The 12,099-nt window shown below is 42.4% G+C and overlaps 1 protein-coding gene across 3 annotated transcripts; it reads right to left on the minus strand.

Annotated features, from left to right (window-relative positions):
- Positions 1 to 2,006: 2,006 nt before the first annotated feature.
- Positions 2,007 to 9,992, minus strand: NXT2 (nuclear transport factor 2 like export factor 2). Of its 3 annotated transcripts, none has more exons than XM_054641140.2 (4): positions 9,834 to 9,992; positions 7,764 to 7,850; positions 6,509 to 6,653; positions 2,007 to 5,609 (listed from the first exon to the last, which is right to left on the minus strand). In XM_054641140.2, the coding sequence occupies exons 1-4, from the start codon at positions 9,846 to 9,848 to the stop codon at positions 5,431 to 5,433; spliced, it is 426 nt and encodes a 141-aa protein (XP_054497115.1). In that variant the 5' UTR covers positions 9,849 to 9,992; the 3' UTR covers positions 2,007 to 5,430. The 3 variants fall into 3 exon arrangements, with proteins under 3 accessions (XP_054497115.1, XP_077041921.1, XP_054497114.1); XM_077185806.1 differs by lacking the exon at positions 9,834 to 9,992 and adding an exon at positions 8,062 to 8,080; XM_054641139.2 differs by lacking the exon at positions 9,834 to 9,992 and having other exon boundaries at positions 7,764 to 7,883.
- Positions 9,993 to 12,099: the final 2,107 nt, after the last annotated feature.

Here is a 12,099-nt window from a genome sequence, read left to right on the forward strand (position 1 = left end):
ATGAGAGGAAGATGGAATGATCACAATGATCAGCCCCAGCCATCTTCTGGAAACGAGCAAAGAAACTGCACAAGATAAAAACTACTCTAATGCTGGCAAGGTTGTCAATCTCTAACACATGCAACTGCCACACTCACCTCTATAAATAATGACAACTGAAATTAGAGTTACCAGATAAACAACCTGGGAGCAGGGAAAAATTCAAGACCCTCAAAGCATTCATAGGATTTCAAAAAACCCTTAACTATGGACAGAGACCTTTGCAAGGGGGAAAAAGTATGAAGAAAACTCACCTGTCTGTGGCCTCAGGACCCTCTCCAGTCCAGCCAGACTGGGAACCACCCAGAACTCACCTGGTAACATTCAGTTGTTCCCAGGCCTTTCTGATTAAGGAGACGAGCCTCTGTAGCTGATTACCAATTTAATGGCCCCAATTAATTCTTCCCTGGGCATCAGACCAGCCCAGCTGTTGCTGCTCAAGCTCTAATTCCCCAGCACTGATCCCTCCAAACTTCCTCCCTTTTCTCTGCTGTGTGCCCTCAACAGCAAAGCTGCTCTGGGAGCCTGCCCAGGGCCTTGGCTGTTGACCTTGCTCTTGTTTTTCAGCTGGGTGCTGGATGATGTTCTCCTGCAGGAGAGGTTTGGATTGGGCATTAGGGAGAAATTCATCACTGAGAGGGTGGTGAGGCCCTGGCACAGGCTGTGGATGTCCCATCCCTGCAGTGCTCAGGGCCAGGCTGGATGGAGCTTGGAGCAATCTTGTCTAGTGGAAGGTGTCCCTGCTCATGGCAAGGGGCTGGAAGGAGATGAGCTTTAAGGTCCCTTCCAACCCAAACCATTCTGTGATTCTGTGACTACAACCAGCTCCTTCTTGCCTTTATTTTGGCAGACCTGCATTTTCCTTGGTTGGAAAAACCACAAGGATGCAAACCCACTGGGTTTTGGGACCTGAAACAGGCTTCAAGAAGACAAAAATCAGCCACTGCAATCCAACACAATTTTGTCATCACCAGAATATTCTAAGGCACTTCTGTTACTGATGCAGGGCAGAATAGTCACTTAGAGCCTGTAGTCCATTCAGTCACAAAGTGTAGCAAATAGATTTATTTATATTATTAAACCCAGTCTTCTGAAGGAGTAAGCCCTTCAGAAGCAATCAATGTCCTACCTTTCTGCAGTCAGGAACAAAAAAGAAAAGCTCACTTTTCTAGGAAGACTTTAATGTTCTTTTCTTCAGCCCAGTGGCAATTTTGAAAAAGCAGTTTTTGGATCCACTTTCAACATATCTACAAAAACATCTTCTGGTCTGAGCCAATTTATTTTTCCCAGCACTCATAAATCTTTACACTGCATCAGCTGTCACAGCCTTGCTCAGGATCATTACCAAAAGCAACTGCCTGCAAAGCCTCACTGAAATCTATACCCTCAAACACAGCAAGAACTTTCCAATATATTTGGTAGTTTCCAGAATACATTTCTAGAACATCAATTTCCATGCAACTGTTGACCTTGCATGAGTATCCTCATCTTTGCAGCGTCAGCATTTAAAAGCTGCTGTGTACGCTGAGCAAGTGTGCCTCAGTAATTTCATGTTCTAAACAGCAAAATAGTGAATAAATCACTGGAATTATCACAAAAAGCATTTCTCCTTTCAGAGTTTCATTTCTTCTTAAGAGAAACAGTAGAAGCACAACATGTTCTCGGTGAAAATATTTACAACCCAAGGATCTGGCTCAAATTTTGTTTGACTTCGTCCAGGCATGTGTTGGAGAACAGTCTAAACTTTAGTAAATCTTAGAGGGATATGTTAATTTGACATAGTTACTTTGGGCAGCTCAACATTTACTGCCTGAGAGTGCTTTTGGCAAGGCATTTGCCATAGGTTTATTCCAGACACATTTTACCCTGGCAGAGCTGCCAGCCTGTTTTGCAGTGCCCCAGCACCACTCAGCAACAATCAGAACTCAGACCTACAACACAAGTAGTAAAGATAAGGAAGCCACAAATTATTTCTTGTACTTTTAATATCATAAGAACAAGCTATGAAAATTTCTAGTAATAATAATAATAATAAAAGAAAAAAAAAGGTAGAGTAACCTGTAGGTTTGGGGTTTTTTTGGTGCTTTTTTTTTCTTGTTTCTTTTTTTGTTTGGTTGTTTCTTTCAGTTTGAAAATTAATCTTACAAGAGGTCTCAAACAATTTCAAAAACTTACAAAATATATTCAAGTGTGGAAAGTTATTTTACTGATAAAACAGCATTTCTTTATAATGTGCTTTTCTCCAGACAGGTTAAGGAAGCACAGGCATATCAGAACAAACCATTCATACCATCAGTACAAATCCCTTTTCTCCAACATAGGCATTTGAAATCAATTGAACTGTAGTATGCCAAACAAACAAAGCAACAGAAACGCAGTGACTGCTATAGACAATACAGGGAACATACAAAAAGATCTCTCAAGTCTTCAGTTGCTACAATTTCTTAGTGGAAGTGCTTAGCTCTTCAGCTGGCTTTGTTTCACTGACTGGTTGTACAGGAATAATTTGGTCTCGAACAAAAAAATGGAAGCATTAACTCCAGTTCAGTGTTTGGAGCACAAACATATTCATTTCATAGATGCCCACTGAAAATTTTGGGTATTGCAGTAGAGTCAGCAGTGGTCATACGAAACCAGCTGGATGGGTTTGTACAGAATTCAATGAAAGCATTTTTTGTGTTTTCTGCTAATTTCAGCACAGAATATTAACAAGCAGCACAGAGCTAGCAACAAAGAGATTTTTTTGTTTGTGCCATTAGTTACTCCATTGTAAAACCACCACTCGACTTTAATAGCTACAATCTCACTTGGTATAATAAATAAAAATATTTTGCAAACCAGCATTTTTAGTTATAAAGAGCAAGAACTAATTATAGTAGTACTGAATCACCCAAGTGATCCTCACTGAAGATGATGGAAATAGGCAGGAGTAACTGGCACCTCTCCCTGGCCTGAAGCAATTGTGTTCCAGTGAATCTCCCTAAAAAACCCCTGGGTATGCATACCAAGTCCTACTCTCCTACTCCATCTACAATCTTACTAAGTAGGAGTTTTAACTGGCTTTGTCCAGCTAGGCCAGTTAGTTATCTTCCTCAGTCATGTTCCAGGTAGTGGTGGGGTTTTTTGTTTGGTCAGTTTTTTTCAATATTAATTGCAAAAGTCAATTTTAAAAGCAGCTTGCATTTAAATAGCATGAAAAGAATTGAGAATAACCTCTGATTGATTGAAACATTGCCTCATATATTTTGAATCTCCCAGTCTGCCTAGAAAAAGCTTAAAAATTATTATACAAATTCAAACTTGGATAAAAATATCCAATAAGTATTTATTCACAGCACAAGCTTATCAGGTACTGATAAGTGTGTGTTCTGGTGACCGCCTTCAAAGTCCAACAAGCCAATGCCACAGCTGCACCCATTGCTGCATTTTAAAAGGCAAAACCTGTTTTGTGTATGCAAAGCAGATCTGTAACACCACTTACACAATCAACAGCAAGTTAAACAGCCAGTAGAATACACCACGCCAGTGTCACAGCTCAACAATGCTGTACCAGTTACAGGCATGCTCAGGTTATGTTTTCTTTTCAATCTTCTAGAGGAAATACAAATATATGAACATCACATATTCTCTTAAGAACAAACAGTAATTAAATAGAATGATCCTTTCTTCACTACATACAGAAATAACAATGTATTTACAATATTTACAGTTTTCAAAAATTCTGTTCTTCCACTATTCTGCAGGAATTCAAATTCTTCAGCCTGAAAAATAGGTACACAATAGTTCTGATCATAAACAGCCTCTGAACAGAGACAGGTTACTACTTCTAACTTACTGGTGTACAGACTAGAGGGCCTGAAAAGGAAGTAAAGCCACTCATTTCAGCTAAACATCCCATTGTTTGTGGGATTACATGGCAAACTGCAGATGCTTTATGTTTTGCCCAAGTGAGATATTGCTCATTTTCACAGTTTTCTCCATTTAAGTCACTGAACAAGTGAGCTGCAGTTGTAACTGCTTTCAGACTGCTGCTGTCATTGAAACAGGTTTTGATGAGAGTTACAAGCTTGCCTCCTGTACTTTCAGCTACAAGCAAGGGTGTGCTCAGGGATACAGCTACAGCTATACAGCTACATTTTGGGTTTGCTTTTTCTTTAACTCAGCTTAAAACAGAAACACACCAGTTTAAAACAAAGCTGCTGATACACAGATTTGCCCTGAAGTTCCAAAGGTGGATACTCTTAAATTACAGTCTTGAAAAGTGTTTCAAAGCAGCTGGAAGCTTTAAACTACAAATTTTAAGCAAAACACACAAAACCCCCAGAGAATCAATAATTAAAGGCAATTTTAAAAAAGAACATGAAAAAATACAGTAAAAATCTGCATGAGAGGAAGATAGTGTTAGTGGTGCAGAGCTGCTGTTCTCAATTGAAAATAATGCAAGCACCTGTTCTGAGTAACAGTACTGATGAGAAAAATTGAAGGCTTCACAGTAATGCACACTTTCAGTGCCACTTTTTAACTACAATGTTTCTTGAAAAGACAGTAAGGATTCAAAACTTGCAGACTTAATATGAGAAAAATAATCCAAACCTCAAAGCAACAGAATGCAGAACTAAAGCCAACAGAAAACAGGTATGTGACCTATTTCTAGGCCATGGTAAGACTTCACAAGAAAAATAATCAGTTTGAAGTCCTTCACGTGCATGTGAAGAGTTATTGGCACAGGAGCTCCGAATCATTCAGCATGCCCTACATATGAATCCATGGAATTAACAACCAAAGTCTGGGAAGCTCAGACTGAAAGGAAACCCAAAGATATATGGTCCTTTGGCATCAGAGAAGGTAAACATTACCTTTCCAATGGATTGAGAGATTACAAACTTAGGAGCTTTATTTGCTCCTTTCACTAACAGTAGAAACCATAGCAATCCTTCCCAGCCTCTCACAACTGGGAGTAGGGAGCTTTCAAAATTATATCTTCATGCCACAAGCATCTTCTTCAAAAGAGAGAAGATGATACTGTAAAAACAGATCTTTTCAAGTTGAAAAAAATTACGTTTGGTCAGAATTGTATATGAATAGGATTCTGTGTTCAAACAGAACGGTTTGAGCACTCAGCAGTGGCAGCACAGCTGCATGTAAGGCATTTTAGGAATGATTCGAATACAGCTCACTGCCTTCAGCACTTGACTAAATTCAACTAACACGAGCAACCTCTCACATTTTATTACTACAGCTGTGGTCACTGGAATCAACCCCGAAACATCTGCAGCCCGTCCGTAACATCAGATGCAACACAAAGAGCGCGCGCATTCCCTGTGGGAACAGCTGCCTGCACAGTGGAGTGGTGGTGCCAGAGGGGAGAGGTCACTGCCCATGCCAGCCCTGCTAACTGGCCCAGTCCTGGAAGCGGAAGCAGTCCCCGGCGATCTTCCACACGGTGTTGGTGGGGGTGGCCTGTGCTGTCAGCAGGAAGTTCTGATTGAAGTAGCGCTGCTTATCCCCATCAAATTTGACAGTCCCACTTGTCACCACGAGGACTGTTGTCTGGCCTTGAGTAGCTTGCTCTTCACAAGGAGGTATGAAATGATGAAGAAAACAACTCAAACAAAGACTAGCAGGTAAAGAGGCAGGAAATGCACACAGAAGCTTGGTTCAAGTGTGGTTACACTGCGCCAGGCTAACGGCTGGGTACAGGCAGGGAAGTGCAGCTCTGGTGCAGCGTTTCTACACAGACAGCGGTGCGTTCACCAACACGGCTCGGCAATGGCTTTGCCACTTTCATCTCCTGCTCTTCATTTTAGAGCACTGACAAACACCTCCATTTGTGCTTAGAGTGAGCTCTCATTACTTGAGATATACACACATAGAGATATTTAGCAACTTGCATATACTTTTCCCCCCCGGTTATTAGAAATTATATCTTTTTCACAGCAGAGCAAAGCAAGTGTGTTTGACCACAGGCTTTTCCCTTACTTATATTCCCAAAATGTCCATTAGAAGCCATTTATTAACTTCTCAATTATGTAAGCCTTTCTTTAGGAGTTGTTAATCAGAAATCTAAAGAACTTAAAACCTATTCTAGATGTAAAGAAACCAAAGTACATACAGGTTAATAACCATTTGTTCACATGATACTGCAGGTCAGTACAAGAGGCTACCATAGGGGTCTCCCAAGCACAACATAACCTGGTAAGCCAGACTTTTTCCATACATGAAAATAGATCACATCTGAATATGATCTAAACAAAAAAAGTCCTTAAAATATTTTCCCAGACATGAAATAAGTGTATAATTGCTGCATCTCTTGATTTGTGCTTTTTTATTTAAGCACAACTTGACATTTCAACCCTTGGTATTTTCTCTAAACTTATTCCAAAGGAATTATTAAGCCCTATAATAATTGCTCACTTTCAATAGTTAAAAAGAACGAAAAATAACTAAATAAATTATAATACAACCTTACCGTGAACAGGCTGGCAGTCCAACACATTAACCTGGAATTCACTTGATGGCAACATTTCAAAAAACTTATTTAGTTCTTCTTGCCCAGACACTGCATTTCCATTCCAAACTAATGTTGCTTTGTCCAAATACAGTCTGGTTAAAGCCTGAGTGATTATGAAAATACACATTTAGGGAAAAGATGTAAACATATAATGGACAACATACAAAACTTACACTGTGAATTACCGATTTCTTCTGTTAGTCTGACAAATAAAATGCCTTCCTGAAACAGTAGCTCCTTTTAACAACCACTGCTCCTAACCAAGAATTAAAACTAACACATTTTCCTTTATGAGTAGCACAGTGACTCATATCTCAAATATTGATAACATCCCTTTAACAAAGGTAATGACAGAACTGAAGTGGTTGCTAACAAAAGGACAGTGCTACCTTTCCACAGTTAAGTTTATCACTGATTTTCTTTTTTTTTTTCTTCTGAGAGGGAAAGTGTCCACACAACACAGTTTAGGTCAGGAAATTATAATTTCAGGTTAAAAAAAAAAGTGAACAAGAGCAGGAACAGGTGAAACTTGAAAAGCACAGCAGCATACCAGAACTTCCCAAATGTTTCATAAGCTGTCAGAGCTGAGTAACTGCCCAACTCTCCTTCAAGGTGTTGACACACCCCTGTCCAACCCACTCATGTGTGCAGTAACATGGGACTGCTGGTACTTTCACACATTGAATTGCAACTACAGTACATTTAAAATTCCAAAGATTGGTCTCCAAGGCTCTCATGGTGAATACATTTGTCACATGGTACCACATCAGTGTGCTCCAGGAAGACCTGCAGAGCCAAGTACAGCTGTACTGCTTCAGCTTCAGGCACTCAGAAAAACCCCAGAACCAAAAGTGGTAACTGCTAATGAAAGATATTTGGGGAAAGAAAAAAGCTGAGTCCTGTCCTCAAGGGAAAATAAAGCAAGTTCTGCTGGCCTGTACTGACCAAATCCTGCACCTGCAGGACACAGCTGCACACCAACTGAACGAGGGCCATGAGAAGTCCAAGGCACTGCTGAAGAGCCCCTTTTACAGCAAGGCTGCACAGGAGAACAAAATGCTCTGCAGGGAGCCTGAGGAGCAGCTGCCCTGCTCTGCTCTGCCATGGCCAGTGCAGCACATGGTCACCATGCTCAGGTGCTTTCTGTGCAATGACAGAAATGCAAACAAAAAGTGCCAGGACAGTTTTAATTATTGTCAAAACAGCTACATACCCTTCTCCTCTTGTCCATTGTCTCATAGTAAATGTTGACAAACTCATCTGCAGCTCTACAAGCTTGATCCACATAGGTTTTGAAATCCTGGAGGGAAGAAATCATATCAAATTTCTTTAGTTATGCAATCCAATGATTGATTCAATTTCTCCTGCAAGTCACTTTGACTTCAAATAATGTTGAATTTATTCTAAGCTCCTTTTCTACTTGCAGAACTACCAGCTGTTAGGCAGGTGACAGTTTTAGCATTAGTTTTGAATGCTGATATAGTTATTGTATTTAAATTGCAAATATTTACATTGGAAAATGGGCTACAGCTGGCTGCAGGTAGTGTGGCCACACAATTATTCAAGGAAAACAGTTGTTGCTGTGATGGCTGTTCTGAAATAAAGTTAAAAAACAAGATTTATTCAGGTACTTGAGAATTAGCAAGAAGCCCATCACACTGCCATCCCAGTCTCATTTTTAACATACCTTTATCTATAGAAATATAAAGTATAGTAAGAGAGAGAACACCAACATCTGGCTGTATTCCTTCTAGAAGGGATCAGTGCTGTATCCACAGGTCAAACCCAAACACTTCTCCTCACCCCTCATCATTTTCCTCACACCTCTCACTTGCATTCATCCCCAGGTAACAGCCTTTGTAGTCCCACCACTGTACTGTGATCTCACTGGGTTATTGGCTCAGTTTGTGCATCTGTTTGCCTCTCAATCTTTTACAGACCCTGAACTGGGACATCCTGGAAAGCAGATCCCAAATTTCCTGTCCATACATCCATAAATCTGCATTTGATTCTCTTATAAATTGTTTAAAATGCTATTATTTATCACTGTCCTATTTCAGTATTATACTCTCAGTATCTGCAACTTGATCAGTGCTGAGCAATTTCACTGCTTGTATTTCCTTGGCTGCTTTTACTGAATATTCTCCAGAACCACCAGGAATCCCTCCAGTATTAACACAAGAAAACTCCAATCTGAAAAGAAGCCAAGGCCTATCAAATAATCCCTGTTTATCCAACAAAGCCAAGCATGTTTCTGTGCACTATCTTTTCTCTCCCCCTGCATGGACACAAACTGCTCTTCACCTCCCTACCGTGCCCAGCAGCTCCCAAACTCACAGGCCACTGCCAGTCCCAGGAGTGCCCAGAGAGCCTCGGGAGTGCCAGAGCTGTCCCCGGGAGCAGTGACTGCAGCTCTGGGCAGTGACAGCAGGGCCTGGGAGTCCCCAGCAGCTCCCCCTGCCCAGCCTGCCCCAAACCCTCCCCTGCAGCTCCCCACACACGCAGTGGCTGTGAGAGGGCACTGCAGGGGTGCCAGAGTCTAGAACCAGCTCTTGGGGTACCTGCAAGAGAAGTCTAACAGGAAATCAGCTCTGTCGGTTTTGCAAGTTTTACAGCCATAACCAACAAAGTTTTAAACTCTGTGAACAGTTCAGGCTGGAATAAACTTCTGGAGGTCATCTGGTCCTAGTCCCTTTTCAAAGCAGAGCTGACCCCAAAGGTTGATCACTTTCTAGGCTATATGTGACAGCTGAGTCCTCTGTCCTGTCTCCTGATACGTTTGGACATCTCTGAGCATGGAGACGGTCACACTTCCTTCGGGTTCCAACGTCCAAATACCTCACCCAGAAACCCTCCTTCCAAGCTTTTAACAGGAAAGCCATAATTGAAAAAACCAACCAACCAACCAGCCCCAAAATCAACTTCTCCAAGACTCTGGCGCCAACTCCAAGCAGTTTCCAACGCACCCGGCCGCTGCCGAGGGCCTCACCGAGCTCCTCTCTGCCCTGAGGCCCCTGTAGGAACACGTTGAGGCCTCCCCGCACGGGCCCCGCGCTGTCCCGGACCCTCGGGAGGCCGGAGCGGCCCCTGCCCGCAGCCCATGCTGAGGCGCTGCCGCCCTGCCCTGCCCGTTCCGTGTCTCACGGAGCCGGGACGCTCCCGGCGGCCTCCCCGCGCTCCCACGCCCGCCCTGTAGCCCGCAGCATCCTCCCGAGGCGGACACCCCGCGCTCCCCGGCCCCGGGCCGCGGTTCCCGGCGGTTCCCGGCCCGGCCCGGACTCACCACGGACGCGGCCATGGGGCGGCGAGGCGGGAGGGCGCCGGAAGTGCTCTGCTCCGCCGCTTCCGGCCGCGCGTCCCTCGCCCAAAGCGTTCCGCCGCGGGGCCCTGCCGAGCGTTCCGCCGAGCGAGCGTTCCCTCCACCATGGACATTCCCGAGCTTTCACTGCAGGAAATGGCCCGGAGAGCTGGAACCGGCAAAGGAATCGAAGTTGTAATCACCATTAAACAGCGAATAGTGTTATGTATTCCTCTATTTGTGTGAAGTAATTCTTAGAAATGACTGCTTTAGAACTTCAGTCAAATTTACTCAAAACACCTAAAAATATCTTTACTGAAGGATGTATCAAGATTACAGAAATGCGTTCAGCCATCTAGGTTAGGCCATATTTTCTTCTGTTTACAGCCATTGATTAAAATAAATTAACATTCATAACAAAGCACTGAATAATTTCAGAATCACAGACAAACTGCATAGATTTTATTGTCAATTATTTGATACTGGGCAAGGAATGCCCACTGAATGAAAATGGAATTCCAGTAAGGTCTCCAGTAAGGTGAAGAGCTCACGTTTTCCCACAGAACCCTCATGTGACAATGATGCACTTCTGCATTAAGGCCCATGCAGAAATGAACACAGGCTGCATCTCAGCCAGGCCATTTTTCAAATGAACCTTGCTCTGTGTCACAGCAAACTCTGACATTTGGGGCATGAGCTCAGTAATGAACTGTCTCCTAAAACAAGGGAAGCAACTGACACTGGGCAATTCCAGACAGACTCCGATTAATGGGATTCTTGTGAAACTGGATCATGACTCAGTGTTTGAGGGTTTTGCCTGAGCAAGAGCTCAATGAAAACTCAGAGATTTGATCTGTTGATTTTAATGAGAACTGGGAGTAGGTCTCATGTTTGACTTACAGGATGGATAAAAAATTAATGCTAAAGCTTTTTAATCTTAAAGGATTTACTAAACTGCAGTGGACTTAAGAAAGCCTATTTTGGCCAGTTCCCAGCAAAAAAGGAGGACCTGGGCAGAACCTGTGCTTGTTAGAGTCCCATGGGGACTCTCAACTGTGGCCACTCCACCTCAAGTTTCTGCCATACCAGAACTGGAGGAATGCAATGACTCTTATGCTGGTAAATGCCTTCCTTGTTTTTTAAAGAAAAACAGGACTTGGTATATATTGTACTGGGAATTGTATCCAATGGGATATGCTGAGATAAGTACAAATAACTGCTCCATTTTACTCCATTCAAAGCAGTCCCAAGTGGAGATAAATTTTCAGAACAGGTCAGTTCAAAGTGTCACCACATTTGCTTGTTAAAGAAATTTTAAAATCCTCTTCCTTTCATTAGGTGATGCATTATTTGACTTCTTGAGAAAATCTGACCATGTGTATGTAAAACATATGGCCAGGTAAATATATTTGTGGGGTTTTTTTCCTCTAATATCTTCCCCATTTCAAAAAAGAGACATCCTTTGAGACTAGGCATTAAAGTAAATTTTCATTAATTTTCTTTTCTTAAATGAATAATTATGGAATCGGCTACAGATGGAGCACTAACTGCTCCACATGCTAGATTTAACAGAACTTCTATGCAGAGTTCACTTGGATGAGAGAGGCCTGCAGGGCTGGAACTGGAGTTTCTGTGCTCTCTGAAATTGTCAGCTCAGCTCAGCTTGTAGCATATTCTGAGCTCAGTTTGGGGTGAGCTCAGGCCTGAATGCTGGGCCCTGGCAGGTAGCCCACAACAATTAAAACTGCTTTGTGGGAGCTCTTAACATCAATCAAATGCTAAGTAATATTTCTCCAGGCCAAATGTACCCGTGACCTTTTAAGGAATCATTTTCCAGTGAAGAACAATTTACTTCCAGCTGGAAGTAAAGAGTTTTGTCATTTGCTTTTCCATTTACAAATGGGAAAGTTAGGAGAATCCTGTATGATTATTGAGTACATGCTTGCAGATGTTTTGCTTCTATTTCTGAATACAGCAAATTATTCAGCCTTGTCTGAGCCTCTGGCCTGTGGTTCTGTGCTCAGCTGATCTGGCACAGCAGCTCTGCAGCAGGGAAAGCAGCACACCTTTCTTTTGGACTGTCCCTGCTCTCTGTGCTACTACAGTGGTACCCAATGTTCCCTAAAACATCAGTAACCCAATAGCCAACTGTGAGCAAAAAGGGCAAAATCCCACTAACTCTAGTGGAAGCCAGACCTGGCCTTTGGTTTGTTTACTTTGGCTAAATAAGGAATAAACAAAATTTCTTCAA

This window comes from Agelaius phoeniceus, chromosome 14, assembly GCF_051311805.1.
Source record: "Agelaius phoeniceus isolate bAgePho1 chromosome 14, bAgePho1.hap1, whole genome shotgun sequence".
Classification (NCBI taxonomy): Eukaryota; Metazoa; Chordata; class Aves; order Passeriformes; family Icteridae; genus Agelaius; species Agelaius phoeniceus.

Bases quoted from the DNA above. Each gene is read 5' to 3' on its own strand.
- NXT2 (XM_054641139.2), bottom strand. From the start codon at position 7,868: ATGATTTCTTCCCTCCAGGATTTCAAAACCTATGTGGATCAAGCTTGT. The intron at 6,654-7,763 runs GTATGTAGCTGT...ATAATCACTCAG, and splicing joins CAATGGACAAGAGGAGAAGG to GCTTTAACCAGACTGTATTT. The intron at 5,610-6,508 runs GTAAGGTTGTAT...CTCCTTGTGAAG, and splicing joins GGACTGCCAGCCTGTTCACG to AGCAAGCTACTCAAGGCCAG.